The sequence below is a fragment of the Vidua chalybeata genome, chromosome 2 (genome assembly GCF_026979565.1).
Source record: "Vidua chalybeata isolate OUT-0048 chromosome 2, bVidCha1 merged haplotype, whole genome shotgun sequence".
Classification (NCBI taxonomy): Eukaryota; Metazoa; Chordata; class Aves; order Passeriformes; family Viduidae; genus Vidua; species Vidua chalybeata.
Window position 1 is genome coordinate 99,927,376 of NC_071531.1, and position 20,058 is coordinate 99,947,433.

A 20,058-nucleotide genomic window follows, 5' to 3' on the forward strand; every position below is an offset into this window, starting at 1 on the left:
GGTGGGACATGGGCAGCAGTGCTTCCCCGGAGTGCTTGGGAAAATCTGGGTGCACTTCTTGTAAAGCCAGTGTGTGGATTTAAAAGGCTGCCTGTGTTAAATTGGAGGCTAGTCTGGAAAATATGGGTGCAAAAATGCTTCCTAATACAACACAAGGAAAAGAGAGTGGATATACATAATTGTCTCCCTGAAAAAAAAAAAAAAAAAAGTTGAGGAAAAAGAAAGGAGGCTTAGATGTGCCCAAAAGCTGTACCATCTTGCACCAACTGGCAAAAGAAAGTGAAAATGTGATCGTCCCAGCTCGGTGACTCTGAGTAATGAGAAAAGAGCCAGTGGTCACACATCCCAGACACCTCATAAGAAGCTAGACAAAAAGAAAAGTGTTACTGAGAGCTTAAAAGATTAGGACAAAGAGGAAAATTGGTGTTGAAACCGATGAAATGCAACCACAGGCAATGAGGGAGAGGCACCAGCCCTGCTCTGGCATGGGGCAGGACTGGTTGCTCTCCAGAGGTCCCTGCCAGCCCTGATCCCCTCTGACTCGGGAAGGATGAAATCCTGCTCCCAGTTTTGCAAGCTGAATCTGAGCAGAGCCCTGCAGCCAGGAGGGCCACCCGTGTCCTGGGCTGCATCAGGCACAGCATCGCCAGCCGAGCAAGGGAGGGGATTGAGCAGAGCCGACCCGCTCTGCTCTGAGCTGGGCCGGCCTCACCTCGAGTGCTGGGGGTAGCTCTGGGGGCCGCAGCGTAAGAAAGACATGGAGCTATTAGAGCGTCCAAAGGAGGGCAACGACGATGGTGAAGGGCCTTGAGGGGAAGCCGTATGAGGTGTCTTGGTGCGTCCATCCTGGAGGGGACGGAGCGGAGGCCTCCGCGCGGTGCCAGCTCCCCGCTGAGGCGCTGCCCCGGCCCGCGCCGCGGGAGCCCCGCGCTCGCGCCCCACTCGCGCGGCAGTTCCGGCCGCGGCCGCGCGGGGGCGCAGCCGGCGGAGGGGCGGGGCGGCGAGCAGTGCGCGTGCGCGGTGACGCGCGGGGCCGTGCCCGCTATATGAGCCCCGGCAGGCGCTGACTCGGCCCTTTCCGCCCCGCTCCCGCCCCGCGCCCGGGTCGCTGCGCTGAGACCCCGCGCCCCCGCCGCCGCCATGATCATCTACCGGGACTGCATCAGCCGTAAGGCCGCGGGCGGGGGGGTGGGGGGGTGCGGCGCGGCCGGGAGGGGCGGCCGGGTTGGCACTCGGAGCGGGGGGGGGGAGAAGCGCGGCCCGGGCCCGTGCGCTGGGCCCGGCGGTGCCGCCGCGCATGTGCGGGGCTGGGCCGGGGCGGGGGGGGCGCGGAGCCCGGGGGCGGGAGCGATGGGGGGAAGGTGGTGGGTGCCGGCAGGCGGAGGCTGCCGCGGCTGGGTGTGTATGCGTGTTTGTCTGTCCCCCGCAGAGGATGAGATGTTCTCGGACATCTACAAGATCCGGGAGGTGGCGGACGGCCTGTGCCTGGAAGTGGAGGGGAAGGTGAGTGCCCGCCCGCCCCGAAGGAGGGAGGGAGAGGGAGGAAGGGTTGCCGCGGTGACTCACGGCCGGTGGGGAGTGGGGGTGGCGTCCCTGCGAAGGGCCCGAGCAGGGAAAGAGAGAAGAGAAGACTCGCTTTGGCCCAGTGCCCCGTGCTGCCGTACGTGGTGCCTGAGAGAACCTGGGTCAGCCAGGCTGGAGTGTAATGGAGCTTGGGTTATGCACCGTGTGGGAGTTGTCCTTGGGAGTCATAGAATCACAGAATGCTTTGGGTTGGAATGGAACTTGAAGATCATCTAGTTCCAACCTCCTTTGCCATGGGCAAAGACACCTTCCACTAGACCAGGTTGCTCAAAGCCCTATCCAGCCTGGCCATGAACACTTCCAGAGGTGGGGCATCCACAGGTTCTCTGGGCAACCTTTGCCAGTGCCTCCCACGTAAAGAGTTTCTTCCTAATATCTAATCTAAACCTACTGCCTTTCAGTTTGAACCCATTCCCCCTTTTCCTGTCTCTGGGAGATTAGTGCTCAAGCTGCAGCCAGGTTCCTTGCACTGAACTGTGGCGCTCGAGTTGTGCCCTGCTGTCAGGTCATAGGTGTGTAAGAGCGGTAGCGCTAAGGTTTTTTGCAGAACCGTTAAGTTTTTTGATGTCTCTAAATCTAGATGGTCACCAGGACAGAGGGTCAAATTGATGACTCTCTAATTGGTGGCAATGCCTCTGCTGAAGGTCCTGAGGGAGATGGAACAGAAGCCACGGTCATAACTGGTGTTGACATAGTAATTAATCATCACCTTCAGGAGACCAGCTTCACAAAAGAATCCTACAAGAAGTACATTAAGGATTACATGAAAGCGTAAGTGTTGGTAGGCTTTTCCTTTCAGTTGGATTGCAGTGGGTTTATGTGCTTGAGATTGTAAAAACAGCTTTGGATTTATTCGTAGTAGGTGTTAGTTCTGATACAGGTGGGAAACTGGCTGTGAACTTCAGTAATGTCTCAATGCTTGGCAGAACTGGAGCCCTAAAGAGTGGGGGATGGAATATCTATGTTTATTTTGGCTGAGGTAGAGGACCTGATCATGTGCTTTGGATCTTACTTGTAGCCTTGCTGTTTTCTTTTATATTTCTCCATGCCAGACCTTCATGTGGAAGGGACTGAGGTGCTAAAGAAAAACTTCTGAAGCTTTTCTAGAGTGACAGTGTAAACAGCCAAAAAATGTGTGTGAATGGGTCTTATTGCTAGTTCATGGTGTAATATCAGTTGGTGTTCAGTGGGGTTAATAATACTGAAAGTGAAAAAGCTTTGTGACGTGGGAGGGTGATAACTCCTGGTGCTGTGGAAAGGGCTTGCTGATGTTTGCCTATCACTAGCCTGGTTGTAAAATGACTTCATTAGGAGTGCAGGTATTGTTCTGTGATTTCACTTGAAAAACTAAGTTTAAATTTAGTGGCTTTGAGAGGGAGTGGGGGAAAGGCAGCAAAATCTAAGTTTGACAGATAGCTGGATAGATGGTTTCTGCTATGACATCCTGCCAGACAGTGAAGTTAAGCTAGAACATGTTTTCAGAGCATTTTTTCATTCTCCTTCCAGAATCAAAGCCAGACTTGAGGAACACAAGCCAGAGAGAGTAAAGCCTTTCATGACTGGGGCTGCAGAACAAATCAAACACATCCTTGCCAACTTCAAAAACTACCAGGTAAGTTGTGTCTTCTTACAGCACTATTGATAAGCTGTGATTGGTTCATCTGCTCAACAGCTTGTTGAGAATTTTGAGGCATCTTGTTGATGCTAACCTGACAGTCTCTGAGAGTATTAGGGGCCCTGAGAGGGAGGAGAAACAGCCAAAGACTGTTAGCTGTTCTGGATGTCATTTCAGCTGGTAATGCTTGTAGTTAGCTACATTTGTTGTTATGGTGATTCAGGGACTGTGCAGTTAGTCTTGGATCACTTTGGCCCTTGCTGTTTCTTACTCTGTTCATAGCAGCATGGTAAAATTATTGAATCACAGAATGCTTTGGGTTGAAAAGTGTCATCGGGTTCCAATTCCCTGCCATGGGCAGGAATAATTTCCACTAGAGCTGGTTGCTCAGAGCCCCATCCAACCTGGCCTTGAACACTTCAGGGATGGGGCATCCACAGCTTCTCTGGTCAGTCTGTGCCAGTGTCTCACCAGCACCACAGTAAATAATTTCTTCCTAATATATAAATCTATCCTCTGTGGAGTTTCAAAGTCATTCCCTGTTGTCCTATTGCAATGTGCCCCTGTCAAAGTCCCTCTCCAGGCTTTTTGTAGCCCCTTTTAGGTACTGGGGGCTGTAAGGTCTCCCTGGAGCCTCTAGGGGTGAACAGCCCCAGCTTCCTCAGTCTGTCCTCATAGGAGAGGTGCTCCAGGCCTCTGACCATCTCAGTGGCCTACCTGGGCTTGGTCCAGCAGGTCCACATCCTTGTGTTGGGATCCCAGCTCCAGAGCTGGAGGCAGCACTCCAGGTGAGGTCTCAGCAAAGCAGAGGAACAAAATCACTTCCCTTGACCTGCTGGTCATTCCTCTTTTGTGTTTGGGTTTCTGGGCTGCAAGCTCATAGCGCTGGGTTACATGGGGTTAAAAAACACCCCAAGTCCTTCTGAGAGCTGCTGTCAATCCGTTCCCAAGGCCCATATGTATTTGGGCTTGGGGTTGCCCTGACCCAAGTGTAGGGCATTGCACTTGGCCTGTTGAACTTGACAAGTTTCCCATGGACCCACCTCTCCAGCCTGTCAAGGTCCCTCTGAATGGCATCCCTTTCTTCTGGTGTGTCAGCCATGGTGGCACTAAGATGGACAAGCTGCAGAGAAGGAAAATCCCTGTGGCTGGTCAGGGAGACTTTTAAACTGAACTTGGTGATTTTGTATTGTTTATACAAAGGTATTGTATAAAAAGGCATTTTCTCTTGGCATGAATCAATTAAATGTCTTAGAGACACATTCCTCTGAAGTTCTTTGTAGGGGAGAACATGAATCCAGATGGAATGGTGGCTCTCCTGGATTTCCGTGAGGACGGTGTGACCCCATATATGATTTTCTTTAAGGATGGCTTAGAAATCGAGAAATGTGTAAGTACTGAACTGGATGAATGTGCCCAAGTACATGGTGAGCTCCTTCAGCTCTTGTTCTCCTGTATCCCTGTTAAAGTTGAACAGTAGCTGCCAGTTTGAAAACTTTAAGTATTGTGTAAGTACAGCCTGATTGATGCTTTCATATTATACAAAGTGCCTGAAACTTTGCGTACTATTCAGTTGTACTAAAAGGAGATGTAGTATCACTGCTGTGATTCATGGTGATTTAATGGCCAAGAAATGCAGAAGGGATGGCCCTGGTGAGATGTGTGTAATTGGGAAAGGGTTTAAACCATTAAAGAGCAGGTCCTCTGCAATGGAGCACTTCTACTTTGGATCCCTTTTCTGGGGGTTAATTGTGAAGTACCTTGCATGGTCATGTTTCATCTTTCACTTAATCTGATGACTTTATACAAGAACTGTCAGTTTAAATATTGCCCTAAATTTGGGAACACAGTATTACTTGACCAGGTACTTAACCTTTTTCTATCTGGAATCTCCAACTACCTGAGCTCCTGTGGTCTGCTTTAACTATTCTGTAGTGGAACGTGGTTGCCACAAGACAGTATTTGGATCCCAGCACTTGTGGGTTTTTGGCTTGCTTGGAGACCTGTGGAATTCACCACAGTCTGGGATCAACAGTTGCTTTGCCCAGTCATTGTGGACTTGTGAAATCTGTATATAGACAGCTAAATTTATCAGTAAAGCCTCTCTCAGGCTTGCTGGTATGCAAGTGCTGTAAAGATGAGCCAGATGCTGGTGTGGAGCAGTAGCCCAATTAAAGGAATACTTCAATTGGCCAGACACAGCACCTCCCACAGCCTGATGGAGGGGGGATGTCTGTCCTGGCCCTGGAACAGGTGATCACCTAAAAGGTACCTCCTGGGAGAAGAAGCTTTTGTGCATCTCCTCTATGGGGAGACATCCCTCTACGGGGGCACACCTTTTGGATGTGTTTGGATAACTCTACTTGCTTCAAGGTGGAGTAAAAGAAAGTAGCAGAGTTCCTCTGCAGTAAAACCTGCTTCACCTTCTTGGTGCAGCTGTTCCCAGAGGCAGCCAGGTACATTGTAAGTTCTGGTACTTGTTTAGAATGTGCTTGAGAGGAAATCTGAACCTTGGTATGTCAAGTAGGAAGGGTGTGAGTGAGTGTTCCGCCTGGCTTGCTCAGCAGCTGGTGGTGCCAGTTGCTCTGTACAATTGTAAAAATGATCAGCATCCTCTGATAGACCATGGGCACTTTTCCTGTTGCTCTCTGGTTTGCACTAAGATGCAAAAGTAATTTCCTTGCGCTTTCTGCCTGCCTGACTGTGGCAGCCCAGATTGAATTAGGGAATACACAAACAAATTACAGAAACTTGCTGATACTGTCATGACCTTTAACTAATGCTTGCTACTTTTGTTTCAGTAACAAATCAAACAGTATGGTTTTGGATCACTTGTCTTCATAGCTGGCTGCTGTTTCTTCTTCATCGGCACAACACCAGGAATCAGCAATGTCTAACTGGACTGATGTCATCTTGAGCTTTATTCACTTATTTTGACCCTGATTTGGAGTGGAGGCATTGTTTAAAAAATGAAAAAACATCTATCATGTAGGTTGTCTAAAATAAAACTCATTTAAACCCATTCTAGGTGATGTCTTTTGGTCTGATGTGTCTCTCAAGGTGACTTGAAGGAGAGGTTGCACCATGGATTGGATGCTGTCAGTAGCACAGCTGGTGCTAGAGCATTACAACTGGACTGTTTCCAGACAGATTTCACGGTTTGCCTGTGGCACTGGAGTGCAAAAGCAGGTTGAGGTCAATAAGGCAAAGTCCAAGAAATGTCATAATGGAGTGGACCACCTTCATCTTTTGTGATTGTGCAGAGACTTATCTCTGGGAGAGATAAGAAATTAATAATAAAAACATCCCAGAATGGATTATGTGCTACTCAAGCTGAGTGCTGGCTGAGCTGCTTTGTCAGACAAGAGTACTTGAGCCTTTCCTGAGCTGTATGTCTCCAAGATCAAGGCAGGAGTCTGAATGGGAGTACTGGGGTAGGGAAGGTGAAATGGCTCAGTTTTCCAACACAGCTTGGCAGTGGTACCTGGTATTTGACATCTGTTGGGGAGCATGTGAACTAGAATTCAGTGAAGTTGCAGGACTTGGTGTTTTTCTGTACTTGGCCTCTTGGAGAGAGATGTTGGAATGGCCTAGCCCTGCCCTAGACTTCCTCCAAACCAGGTAAATGCCTGTACTTGGGACTTAACCTGAGTGTTTGTAATTTATGTTTCTGCTGTGTTCCTTGTTAGGGAATGCATCTATTTGACAGACCTGGAGCAAACACTGTTGCTTCTCAGGTTCTTTTTTGAGATGCAACAGTAATGGGTTCCTTGCGCTTTCTGCCTGCCTGACCTGGTGGCAGTTTGGATTGAATAAAGGATCACAAATTCCTTCAGAGCCCCACCTGGAGCAAAGAGGTGTCTAGTGCTGCTGACCCGGTTCCTGACCAAGGATGTTGCCTTGGACTGCTAATCATTAACTTTTTTCCTGCTGCAGTGATGGCAGAGGCATAGGTAGTGAAGGTGCTTGAAAGGGGAGGGCATGGCCCACTTGCTAACTGTTTATCTCCTCCAGGGTTTTCACATCTTTAGTTTCTTGTGTCAATTTTTGGCCCCTGGTGCTGGAGGGTGGAGATGGAGGGGGGTTCTGCAGGAGTGAGATAGATGTGGCAGAAGGCTGGGAGGAGTGAGAGACTGGAGGGAGTGGAGTGTGCTCTAGTTATCTCTCAGGTTCTTGTCTGGTGAAATGCATCCTATTTTAGTTCTGTGGGAACTTCATATATGTATGGGGTTTTGTAATTTTTTGGTTTTTAAAGTTTTTTTCAAGGATTTTGGGTCAGCTGTGCTGAATGAGGTTCAATTTTGGTGTAGCCTGTTTCACCCAGTGAGGCTGGGAGGCAGGTTCAAAGCCTAGATAAAGTCACTGAGGCAGCTTGTGCTTTTCTTGCAGAGGATGTGTTTAATGGGGCCAGGTGAGGATGTTATCTTCCCTTTCCTGATGCATCTCCATTAAAAAAGGGGGCATTAAAGGAGAGGGAGAGGAAGGAGTCCTTCTCAGTTGAGTAAAGTTAAGTGTGGGCAGGGCAGTGCTGGTATGCCTGTGCTGCCCTCCATAGCCCTGGCTCCCACTTCCTGTGAGTCAGTGTTTAAAATTCTGGAGGCGATCTGTGGGAGTGGAAGTGACTCCTCCCCCCGCTGGCTGATCCCGCCAGGGCTGGGAGCCCTGGGCACAAGCCTGGAGCAAATTGCCATGTGGCACCTGTGTACAGATGCAGAGCTGCTTTGAAAAGCAGGTGCTTCAGAGCAAGATGAGCACAGCCTTGCTGCTTGGCTGAATGGCAAATTGTGTGTCATCCTGTCTGTACTCCAGGCTCATTGGGGTATTTAATTGCTGTGTGCAAACATTCCTAACTAGGGAGTTCTGTGCTCCAAGTAGGTGTGCTTTTCTGCACAGCACAGCCTCTGGTGAGAAGGCTTCTTTCAGCCTGCTGTAAGGAAGCGTCAGTTCAAAGGCTCTGGAGATGCGGGATTTTGTTTCTTTAGTGAGCTGCAAGTGAAGTGTTCTTGCTGTACTCACTGCACTTCCTAAAAATGCATTGCTGCCTTCAGTTTCTCAGGGAAGAGGTAAGTCTTGCTGTTCCTGCAGCATCACGTCTGTCAGATGCACCAGGGAGGGCGTGGCAGGGAAGGACTGCGGCAGTGACAAGTGGTTGTCGCAGCTGCACTGCTGTGGTAGCTGCCTGCCGTGGAGTCAGGGTGAGGGAGAGGTGGGAGTCACTGCATGCTGTGAAGGGGGAGGCCCCTGCTGGTAAATGCACTTCTCCACAGTCCGTGACGCAGCTCTGCCTTGGGAAGGAAGTCGGCGTCATTCCTCTTCTTCCGGCCCATCTTCATCTCAAGCAGCTGTTTCTTTCCTGGGCCTGAAAAACTGAAGTGGTTTGGAAAGGAAAGTCTTCATACTTCAGACAACAGCTTTGGAGTTATTAAATTGATAAAACCCCCCAAGATAGCAAATTACCCTGGTGCTGCTTAGAACACAACTGGAACTGAAGGACAGCTTTAACACTTAGCTCAGTCTTGTTTTAAAATGTGCTTATCAGGCTTGCATCTTGCATTCCTGGAAAGATACTTTCAGTGGATTTGGGAAGGATCCAAATTGCGTTTTCCCTGAGCCTCAGGGAGCAGGTTAGGCAGCTGGGTAGAAACCTTCCTTATGCTGGCTTGGGTCTCAGGCTCTGTGGGGCCAGAACAGCAGTTAAACACCTTGTTCATTAACTCAGGGATAAATGTCTTGGTAGGAGGAAAAAGCCCTAGCCAAGCCTGGAAGTTTTTGCCCTAAACAGTACCAAATCCATTCCCAAGAGCACAATCTTGCTGGTTCACCAGTCCCTGTTTCTGGCTGCCTTTTGGTTGAAGCTGCAGCTGGAAGCTGTTGTGCAAAGATCACAGCCAAGTGCTTGTAGCCAGGACTGGTGGCTTGAGGGAGCTTTTTTTGTGTGCCAGCAAATGCTGGCAACCCTCCCAGTGTATTCTGCAGGACTGGATGGGATGTTGTTGAGGATGTACATGGCTGCTGGGCATTTTAATCCACTAGAGCTGCATTCATCACCTTCCACCTCAAGCAGAAAGCATCCAAACAACCTTGAAGACCTTTTTAGGACCATTTTGGTTGTGTGATGCCAATATTGCCAATGTGGCAGCAGCTGGACACTGATAAAATGCTGAACCATTGTTTCTCTGCAGCCCACACTTTATCCTGGGAGCAAACAGCTGGGATTCACCTCCCCATCTGTAACCAGCAGCAGGAGGAAGGAAGCACTGCTGGCGTTTCAGAGAGCAAACCTTTTTTTTCCTATCCTTAGTGAGGTGCCGGTGTGATGGCACAAAGCAGTCCAGCTGTTAGATATTTTTTTAATAGGGAATGTCCATGAACATAGATGTTGAGAAAGTTTTAAAGATCAACTTCCCAATTCTTTGTAACAGAATGGTTGAAAAATGGCCATGTAAAGCTGGGTACTCCTGCCCTCTTCAGCAAATTAAACCCCACTGTTGCACTGTTGCTACGGTCCAGTTCAAGGGCTGAGGTTTAGCTGCTCTATCTACAGCTGGGTGCCCTCGGCCTCTCCCATGGCAGTAGGGGGGGATGATTTTGCTGTCCCTGCAGCTGTGTGATTGCTGGTGCTTCCTCACACTGCCCACAAAAAGGTGTTTCAAGGAATCAGCTCTGCTCTTCACTCAGCTGCAGCTGTCCCAGCTCGCCAGCTGCTCCTGGCAGCATGTGCCATCCCAGTACCCCTGTGTCCTGATTTTCAGCCATGCTCATTTCTGAGTTAATTTCTTCTCAGTAGCTGTTACAGTGCTGTGTTTTGGATTCAGAATCCAAGTGGTGTTGGTAGCACACTGATGTTGTTTTTCTGCTAAGTCATGCTTACCCTAAGTCAAGGACGTTTTTCTGTTGTCTCATGCGCTGCCAGTGAGAAGGGATGCAAAAGAAACTGAGAGAGCACAGCTAGGACAAAGGACCTGGGCTCACTAGGGATATTCCACACCACAGAATGCCATGCCCAGTATATAAACTGGGGGTAACTTAACACATAACAGGGGGGCTGACTCAGGAAAGGGGAGTCTGCCATCAGAGAGTGATGAGCACTTGCATTGTTCATCATTTGTTTTTCCCTTTTTATTATCATTTTAATTTTACCATTACTACTATATTTTACTAATTTTCAGTTATTAAACTGTTCTTTCTCAACACACAAGTCTTACTTTGATTATCCTCCTAATTTCCCTGTGGTGGGGGGAAAGAGAAGGGAGGTTGAGTGAGCAGGGGATCTCTAAAGGGGTGGCTCAGGTGTCTGCTCAGGTCCCTGCTGGTACTGCCTGAGCTTACTGTGTATGAAATTTCCAATGACTTAAACTGGTCATTCAGGACAAGCAAGGCTGGAGAGTGGAAGTGCTTTTAATCTCATATAATGGTGTTGAGCACACAGAAACTTCTGCTTGTACCTGCAGGACCCGCTCATCAAGCAGTGTTTTGACCACTAATATTCAAGAACATCTGCATGAGCAGAGTTCAGGATTGAGCAGAGACAGCAGCACGTGGAAAGACAAGTAGGGAACTGTTCGCCACTGCTGGCAGTCCAGAGTTTAAATTAATCCAAATGTGGGGACCAGGGAATCAGACCTGAATGCCTCTGAGCCTCCTCTTCTCTTCTGGCAGATGGAAATCCTGCCAACAGCACTTGTGTAAGGGCGTTGCGCAGCACAAGTGCAGCAGAGCTGGAGAGGTTTTGCTGATTATTAAGCGCTGGATCCAAATGAGATTCTCCCAAATGCTCAATCATTATCCCAGCCTTGCATGAATTTAGACTAGTCCTGCAGTGCCCTGGGTTACTGCAGAAGGTAGAACATGCAGCATGTTTATCTTGCTGCTTCTGTCTCTCTGATGGTTTGTACTGTAAGATCCCATGGCTTAGCTGTAGGCTGAATGATGACCTGCCAAGGGCACCTAAAAACTCCACCCTCATCTTTACCACATGCTCCCACCAGGCAGGAGCCAGCAGAGCTCTTGAATGCATGGCACAGGTCCTGCTGCCAGCACAGGAGAGCATCCTTCATGCTCTAGATAAGCATCTCTGTGGACTCATTGTTCCCTTCTCTCATGCCACTTGGATTTTGTGGCAGCTTTAGAGGCTAAAATTCCAATTGCACCCTAACATGCTAGAAAAACTTCAAATTCAAGCATGAAGCACGTAAAAAAGTAGCTCACAAGCTAGCTGGCTTCTGGACTCTCCACTGGTTACCTTTTCTTAGTTTACTCTGATACAGGATTTCCATTTTTGAAATGGTGTTTCCTCACTGTCCTGCTCCTCGTTATTTATAACTGTTGATACTTCAGAAGTCTACAAGCAAACCAGTACACCTTGGCATTCCTCAACCCTTCTGGTTGCTTGTTAGTTGAAAACTCCACTGCTTCTTTTTTCTGTTTACTTCTAGCACTCTACACGGTTTTAATGATACCCATAAAAAATCAGCCCTTTGCAAAGACCATAAACCCCATAAAAAACGAAGTGCTCTGCACATTTTCCATTACTTCTGAGCAGAGCTTATTTACCCTGTCCAAAGGCACTCTGCAGATCAATAAATTACCTCCTTTACTTACATATTCAGGCATTTCATACTGACTGATTATGTCCCTCTCAACTGAAGACAAACTGTGAAGCAGCTCACATAAAACCAGAAATACAAGCAGATCCAAAACTTTCTGCTAAACTAATCCTGCTGGAGATTCCACTCAAGGTAACCATTTCCTGCTGAATGTCACAGTCATTTTTGCCTGTGGTAAGGAATTACACCACTACTTAATCAGGATTGCATGGCATCCCCCTGCATGGTTTCAGAGGACCATGTGAGCAGCAGTACAAGGGAGAAGTTTGTGTCCTGCTTCAGCTTCACTTGCTGAAAAAGTACATGGATTCCACAGAGGAGCCCAGCTCATGAAAGGCAAGAGCTCTCAATCCTACTCATCCCTGAACACAAATCCATAGAGGACTCGAGCAGTATGATGAGGACAGCAGTGTGAGCAGGCCCTGGCTACTGCCCTGGAGCACATCATGTTCCACAGCAAGACACAAAGGCTGACTTCCTGTGTTCCTCAGCATCCTCAGATGGCTCCTGCAGCCATCTGCCAGCTGGGTCCTGCTGTAGAGCCTGAGGAGACACATGTCAGTGGCAGTATTCATGCCCCTGCAATGCAATCTGCTCTTCAAAACTCTCAGCAGTCCCTCTTCTGGGAACTGGGCACTTAATGCCACAGGGCGCTGAGCACCAGCCCCAAGTGTAGCTGTAGAGAGATACCTACACAAACAACTCTAGAAAAAAATGAATTGAGCAAAATTGTATGACTTATGTATAAGAGTTGTTTTACAAAGCTCTGAAAGCACTTGACCGCTCCCAAAGCCTTTCACTGCTTCCAAGTAGACCAATAATGGAATGTTTGCTTCTCACACAGACCTCCTGTGTCATTACGGTGAACAGAAATTATGCATACACCTGAAGGACATGAGAGAATGTAAAAGCTGAGCTATCAAACCTCACCTGCTTAATTTACAGGTATAATATTGAGGTTATGCCCACTCAGTGTTCTTTGTTCTTTCTTTAACATAAAAGCATTGAGAATATAATTAAATAGTCCCTTTCCTGCTCCCTCCTAAAAAGGACATTGAAGGAATAACCCTTGCAGCGTGCATTTCAAAAATGGGGGAACAGAGACACAGACACATTTAGCAATCTTTCCCAAACCACAGAGGAACCAAGTGGCAAAACCAGCAATAAAAAATGATTTGAAAGAACACTTCAGACTTATGCCACCTAAATCACAATGTGTTCAAGTCAATATTGTGTGGTACAAATTAAAAGAATACTTTTATTGATATGCTTAAAACAGAACATCGGTATCAGCATAAAAAACCTAACAAAAGAGAAAACTGTTCCTTGCTGTACCTAACAGACATTTCATTTTTTCCTCAGTAATCACAGGGAGGGGACTGACATCTTCCCACTGATGTTATGGGTTTTTAACTGCGTTGGTTTGTTCCCAGGGAGTATAAGAATTGTGATGAGCACCATGGTTGTGGCTGTTTTTCCTAAAGCCTGATACCAGGAGGAGCATCATGTCCATTCCACACAAACACTGCACAAAGGGTTGTGCACATTTGCAGGCTTCCAGACAAAGCCCTGACAGATCCCAGCAGAACTGAGGGTATTAACCTGGTTACACTGGAATGCAAACCCACAAAGTTATGGTTTCTTCTAAGACACATTTTCCATCAAAGTTATCGAGACTTGGAAAAGCCACAAAGCTACCAAGAAAAAGTAAGAGGAGAACTCAAAAGATTTCTAATAAAGAGAAATCTAATACAAGTTTATTCTATAAACTTTTCCTGTCAAAAGACAAAGCATATATAGAAACATACAAGAAAAATTCCTTGGGGAAAAAAACTACAGAAAATTACAAAGTATCAGCTGCTTTAATTTATCTTTATCCTTGCAGAATTGCACTGTGCTCAGTCCTGTCTGTAAACACCACAGATCCCTCAGTGCAATCCCTCTTACATCATAAATATTTTTCTTAATCACTCTTTTCTTCTCCTTGGTAATGTCTGTATTCCGGCTTCAGCTCCCATGTGTTTTTGTGGGTCCCCTTCACATTGTAGATGCCTATTTCTCTCAAAATTTCTTTCAAGTATATCTGAAAGGAAACAAAAGTTCAAATTAAACAGGCAGGTGATTGCCACAGTTCCTGCACACCTGCTCAACTGTATGGACTCAGTTCCTAGGGGGCAGACAGCCTGGCTGGCTGATGGGCACTAACTGGTGTGGGAAGGACTCTGGGGTAGACTTTGACCCTCAGGCACCAGCAGGGATTAGCAGAAGCCTCAGGGATGCAGCAGAGGTGATGGCTCACAGGCAGTGTCTCTGAGAGGCAAGTACTCCAGGGGCTGCTGAAATGAAGCTACCAGCACCTCTTGGGAATTATTATGTCACACATCTTCCTCCTGCTGGAATTCCTCCAGTTGAGCTAAAAGCTCTTGACCTTTCTTCCTGCTTGGGCTGAGATTATCTTGAAAATCTTTGCCTTATTCAGACTTTGTCAAAGCCTCAAGCTGTTGGTTTTCATGCTATTTTGCAAAGCTTTAAGTATTTTATTATGGCCTCATTTTTAGAGGAGAGCTGAGTGTATGTCTGAGAATTTTCTAATACCTTAAAATATTAAGGCTTGGAAGAGAAAGAAAAAAACCAAAACAAGTAGAGCTATTATGCCAGTAGTATAATAATCTTTGACAAAACAAAACTCACTGATATTGCCCTCCTTCACTCTTTATAATAAACACCAGTAATTTTCTTAAGAGTCACAAGAGCCTGCTTGTTTGTTTAATTATTAATTGGGACTGAGATGAGTGGATTGTCATGGCAACTATAGACCACAGTTTAAGAATCCCACATTAAATGAATAATTGCACGAGTTTGAGCAATTTAATCCTGTTGAAGTGCTTATACTGAACTGGAGTTGTTGGAATGCTTGTATTTTCTGCATCTACAGTTCCACTAAGCGCAAATATCAACATACTCCAAGCTATTAAAACCAACAAAGACATGTTGAAGTCACAGGAAAATAAGAAAAGCTGATTGTCTAAGTGTTCCTTACACTTTTTCCTCCTTTGCTAAATGGAAAAGCTAGGAAATACATAAACAAAAAATATCTTCTCAGTCAGTAAAAGAAGTGTCTTATCCTTACTCTCCCTCTCCAGGTACACATCAAAAGTATGCAAAGCAGCCCAACACGTAAGAAAGGTGACTGTCAGGGATGTGCATATGAACCAGCTTCTTAGGGTCTTCTAGAGTGTTTCCTTTGAGCAGAGCAGCTGGGCACAGGAGCAGGGAGTTCACTGCGCAGGGATGGCTCCTCAGCCTTCTGGGGCGCCGGATGCAAACCCCAGCAGGTGGCAGCAGGAGATCACCGATGTCCCCTCGCACACCTCGTCTGTTGCAGAGATGCCGTCATTATTTCCCTCAGGCACCCGGGACACACGCTCCCTACGGCAGCGATGCACCACGCACGGTGCAAAAGGTGCTGGGAGCAGGTGAAACAGCCATTTCTGCATGGGTGTGTGCACACGTGCACACCTGCATACCCACTGCCTGCTTTGCAATCCCTGCACGCGAGGCACTGTCACCAACAGACACTTCAGAGCATGGCAGAGTGGGTGGGAGAAACACCTGGCTGCACGGTTAAATTCTGCTCTAGATCACATGGACAGAGAACTGGAAAAAAATCTCCCATAACTGCACTCGGTGCTATGAGGTACACTGATGTGCAGCTCTCGAGCCAGCAGATCTAGTCTGCCTGGGAAGCCGGGTCACAAGGTGTGATGCTGCTGCTGGGCTCAGGCAGGGTAAAACCACTCTGGCTGAACTTTCCACAGCACCCACCCAAACCCACCCACCCAGCTGTATGAAGGCTATTTTTAAGTTCAACTACTTTTCAGACCTAATTACCCAGGCAGTTCTGCTTCTCTCAGGGCAAAACTTCCAAGAGTATAACGAAATGGAACAACCAACCCAAACTGAATAGCAAGGTAAGGTCTGTGACACAGATAACACAGCACTTCAAGCTGGAACCGTGAACTGCAGCAGCTGAGGATTTGCCACTTACTTCCCATCTCTGCTGCAGGGGGTAACCAGGCAGGAGAAGTGTTAGGGAGAGCAGCTGAGAGCATTAACCCCAAAACATCAGTGTGTGTGCACAGGCAACACTGAACTGCTGGAGTTTTTAGACAATTATAAAACATGGATAATCCCACTGTGCTGTGCTGTACCTGAGAGCAAGTGGCTTGAAGAGATGAGTTCAGGGGATACTATGATTTTTCCTGCAGGATCAGTTCTCCTTCTAGAAACCAGGACTCCCCACTTGGGTCTGCACAGCACCAGGCTGGCCTATCTATCCTGAAGTATAGTGCTCTGATACCATACCATGGAGAGAAACCCCACACTACTCCCAGTGATGCCAAATACTGAATTTTAGAGCCTGGTGATTGCTAATCAGGGGGCCACAATTTTTTCTCAGAAAGAGATCCAGTGTGTTTATGTACACGTAATTCTAGCAGAGAAGCTCATCTGTAGGTGATATGTTAATATATTTAAAGTACCTTCTGCTCTGTTCCACCTTTCCTCATGATTTTTTTCCATATAAAGTGAAACGTTATCATGGAATTATGGGATAAAAATTTCTGAGGAGTTAACTTACAAACTCTAAAAATCCTTCTGAAACCTTGAGGGGGAAACAAACCCTGTTGTATTAAGGATTTAATTACTTAAAGCTAAAATAGAAGAAAAAATCCAAACAATCTACTCAATTTTTAAAAAATACAGTTCTTAGGCCACTGGCTCCATCCTGCTTCCATTCTTCACAAATATTTGATTGCTCACAGACAGTATTATGTTCTCAGCCATGAAGCCCAAGTCTGGAATTAGTGCAGTATTTCCAGGGAGCATTCAGTACTTACATCTGGGTAGGTGGGAAAAGGTTTGCCTACTACTGTAAATTGTTATTTTGCATTAGAATAAAAAACTAATAAATCCAGGTTTCCCTAATAGAGCAGTAATTTACATTCAGAAAAGACCTGTTTTGTGACTTCATGACACAAATAAAGATGGCAGCAACTTCTTGTGTAACAGGAAACATATTCTGTGTCAAGGGTTTAATTTACTATTTACATTTACCATTACATAAGAAAAGTACCTATATTTATTTGTAACTTAAAAGTTCTCCAGTGGCTTAAGTGGGAGTCGTGGGTGACTACTGCAAGCTGATGTCATGGTAGATGAGATAAATCTGTACTGACTTGCATTCAAAGTGATGGAGATAGTGACTGCCACACTTCTCTTACCAAAAAAAAAAAAAACACTTAAAATTTTCTTGCCACTTCCTCCATATCTTCCTCCTATTCCTTCCTCCTTCTCAGCTCCCATGGCCCACACACCTTCTCTGCTGCAGAGATATGGAGCTGACTCATGAGATAAATGAATGGAAGACATGGATATGTTACTCAACTTTCAAGTTTCTTTCAAGGCACTAGAAGACAGTGAACCTACATGGATTTTACTTGGGTAACATCTTCGTGCAGCTTCTAACCAAACTGATTATTCACTTACACAAAGGCTCTGACAGAGATACACTCCTTCTAAATTTGAAGTGAGCAAAACTAGTAAGCATCTTCACTTCTGCCCCTTTTTTTTACAGAGTGTTTGTTCCATAATCCAGCTGTTACTGTCCTTTCTTCTGCCTTAGCTCTAATAACCTGTGACATTGTTGCTCCATTTAGACTCAATTAAGTCCCCTTAAGTCTTCTGAAATCCGCATCTGGTTGAGGATAGATATTGAAATTGGCAGTGAAAAACATCAAAAACACGGAAGGTCCTTTGCACGTCACTGTCACCCTCCAACTCTTGCCTGCTCTGCTCAAGGAAAGCTTGAACACGGAAAGAAGGGAAAGAACTGGAAAGTTATGGTTCATACATGAAGAGGCTGACAGACACTGCAAGACAACAAAACCATCACATATGCAGATGTCTTGGTGCTTTTCTTGTCTGTGTATCAAAACACTGTTTAAAAGAAAACCCCAAATAAATCCTAAATATCAACCACCTAAACTTTTAACCTAAAAATTACCCTATTTGTAAAGGAGATCCAGTGATTTTGGAGGTATTGAGCCTGAGCTCACGATGCCTGAGCTTCTAATATGCATAATCCCTTCATTTAATACAAATACCATGAACTATAGAAAAAGAGCAACCCCTGTTGCTGTGCCAAAATAAAGTTCAGAAGCTGAGGGAAGGACTGACCATAGACAAATGCAAGCTTGCAACTGCCAAGAGAACTAGGCTTCAGTGAGGACAGGAGTAGCAGGGGAGACATGAGAGCATGACAGAATTTGGTTCCTAGTATTAAAGCAAACCTAAATAAAAAAGAGACCATTTAGGTTATTTAAACCATCTCTGTCAAGAAAAAGCACACTTACTACAGTGTTTGGTATCCTACACTGCCCTACAATGCTGAACTTAAAACTTGATTATTTCAGTTTGTTGTAAAACATATTTAGAGAAGAGTTTCTAAGGAATATAGTATATATAAAACTATTTTCTAGATATGTAAAATACACACAGTAGTAACTACTGAAAATGGTTGTATTTACAAGATTTGCAGTACGTACCACTGGCTGTTTGGTTATGTCCACCAAGTCTTTAATGTTGTAATACTGATGTTTCTCAAAGGCTGAGAAAAGCATGTCCAACACTTGCTGTTTATCAGCTCGAGCTCTTTTTCCATCTTCTTTCTTCTTCTTCTCATATTCAATCTGTTACAAAACATGTTTTAAAGACATTCACATGTAATACTGTATGATTCCCAGTGCTGAACATTAAGCTACAAAAAACCTCTTCTATTTAATAAAACACTGTTCAATGACTCAGTGCTTTTCATCTGGAAAGTTTTCTTTTGAACATTCAAATATTCTTCTATGAACATAAACTAAGCGTTTGTCCTCAGCACAATAAGCTTCTCAGATGTACCTGCTTTAACCAGAGGGAAAAAAAAAAAAAAAAAAAAAGCAGCGGAAACAGAGCCTGCAGGTGCCCAAACCCAGAAAAAACCTTATAATAATATAGGAATCCAAACGGTATTCTCACTCCACCTCTGTTGGTATCAGCTTCTGAGGTACAATGACAGATGTCAAACAACCTCCAAACTGCCATGCTTGGGAAAATCCAGAGACTAACATGGCTACATCCACAATCATAACAAGCATCTGCCCAACAAATGTTCCCAATGGCCCTTGGACACTGCCTCATTTTCTCCAGAAACAGCACTCAAGGCATCAACTCCATCAATATACAAACAATCTTCAAAGGCACATTTTGAGGATCTGGATTGTTTCTCTTCAGGAGAAGCCAGAGTAGCACACATGAAGTTGCACTAGTCCCAAAAAACCAAACCTTCTAAGCAGGCAGAGGCCCCTTTTTGCCACACATCATCCTACTTCAAACTGTACATTAAAAATTACTTAACCATTATAATCTGCACCAGATGACTATATATTTTCACAGAAACTTTTATCGCCTCCAAAAATACTTTCTCTGATTCATCATCAGAAGCACAGACCAGCACACCCCAAACAAACTCCAGTCACCAGAGAGCACCAACCGCAACACCTGCCAGCACATCACCCCACCCACCCCCAAAACCACCCTCGAACAGAAAACCAGCCAGCTCCTTGGAACCAACAAAAGTGATCCAGAAGGTAGTGTAAGTCATGCAATCATCAAGTGCTTTCAGGCAAACTGCGTGGGTGAATCCATAGCGGCACAATGTACAGCAGAAAAGATGCATGTGATCAATAAGGGACGCACGCCTGGCTGTAAATGAGATAATTCTGTATGGGAGTTGTTCTGCTTCTGATGGCTCAAAGCTGACTCTCAAAAGGAAGACCTTCAGATGAAAAGCGTAGAAATGAAAATGCACAGATCTACTAGATACTAAAGATCTTATTTTTAAGAAGAAAGATTGGTTTTATGGCACAAATGATTTTTTCCTATGTATCCTTGCCAGCCAACTCCCTCCTACTCTTTGAGTGAAAATAGCCTGTCTCTTGGTAGCTGTTCCGAAGTGGCTAAAGACTATTGCCACCTTTGCCGTGGCTCCCAGGTCTCCAGCCACCCAACTACCTTCTTCACATTCTGAAATGGATGTACATCATTAAACTGGATCCAGAGCAATTGTTCCCAACCTGTAGCTTGAAGTCTCTTCTGCTTTAAACTAAAATGGGTGCACACAATAAATACTTGCTTGCTTTTCCAACTCTG

At 45.9% G+C, this 20,058-nt stretch overlaps 2 protein-coding genes and 2 non-coding genes across 4 annotated transcripts in view; 3 read left to right on the plus strand and 1 right to left on the minus strand.

The window, feature by feature from the left end:
• The first annotated feature begins 1,044 nt into the window (after positions 1 to 1,044).
• TPT1 (tumor protein, translationally-controlled 1) lies at positions 1,045 to 6,221 on the plus strand. The gene is made up of 6 exons (XM_053935982.1): positions 1,045 to 1,168; positions 1,430 to 1,503; positions 2,165 to 2,355; positions 3,091 to 3,196; positions 4,473 to 4,589; positions 6,001 to 6,221. Exons 1-6 carry the CDS (start codon positions 1,141 to 1,143, stop codon positions 6,001 to 6,003), a joined length of 519 nt encoding a protein of 172 aa, XP_053791957.1. The 5' UTR covers positions 1,045 to 1,140; the 3' UTR covers positions 6,004 to 6,221.
• On the plus strand, positions 5,806 to 5,935 carry LOC128784845 (small nucleolar RNA SNORA31). Its single transcript, XR_008429647.1, has one exon. It is a non-coding gene; the product is annotated as a small nucleolar RNA SNORA31 (small nucleolar RNA).
• Positions 6,222 to 6,891: 670 nt separating the features above from the next.
• On the plus strand, positions 6,892 to 7,027 carry LOC128784846 (small nucleolar RNA SNORA31). The gene has a single exon (XR_008429648.1). It is a non-coding gene; the product is annotated as a small nucleolar RNA SNORA31 (small nucleolar RNA).
• A 6,022-nt stretch (positions 7,028 to 13,049) lies between these two features.
• GTF2F2 (general transcription factor IIF subunit 2) overlaps positions 13,050 to 20,058 on the minus strand; it is a 79,323-nt gene continuing 72,314 nt past the window's right edge. The window contains exons 8-9 of the mRNA XM_053935153.1: positions 18,411 to 18,554; positions 13,050 to 13,888 (exon numbers count right to left, since the gene is read on the minus strand). Of these exons, the coding sequence (XP_053791128.1) occupies positions 13,769 to 13,888; positions 18,411 to 18,554 (264 nt within the window). The 3' untranslated portion in view covers positions 13,050 to 13,768. The remainder of the gene's footprint in view (positions 13,889 to 18,410; positions 18,555 to 20,058) is intronic.

What these genes read in the sequence shown, in the direction of transcription:
- TPT1 (XM_053935982.1), top strand. Translation starts at nt 1,141, where the DNA reads ATGATCATCTACCGGGACTGCATCAGCC. An exon ending in GCCTGGAAGTGGAGGGGAAG is followed by an intron (nt 1,504 to 2,164) that starts GTGAGTGCCCGC and finishes CTCTAAATCTAG; the next exon opens with ATGGTCACCAGGACAGAGGG. An exon ending in CCAACTTCAAAAACTACCAG is followed by an intron (nt 3,197 to 4,472) that starts GTAAGTTGTGTC and finishes ATTCCTCTGAAG; the next exon opens with TTCTTTGTAGGGGAGAACAT.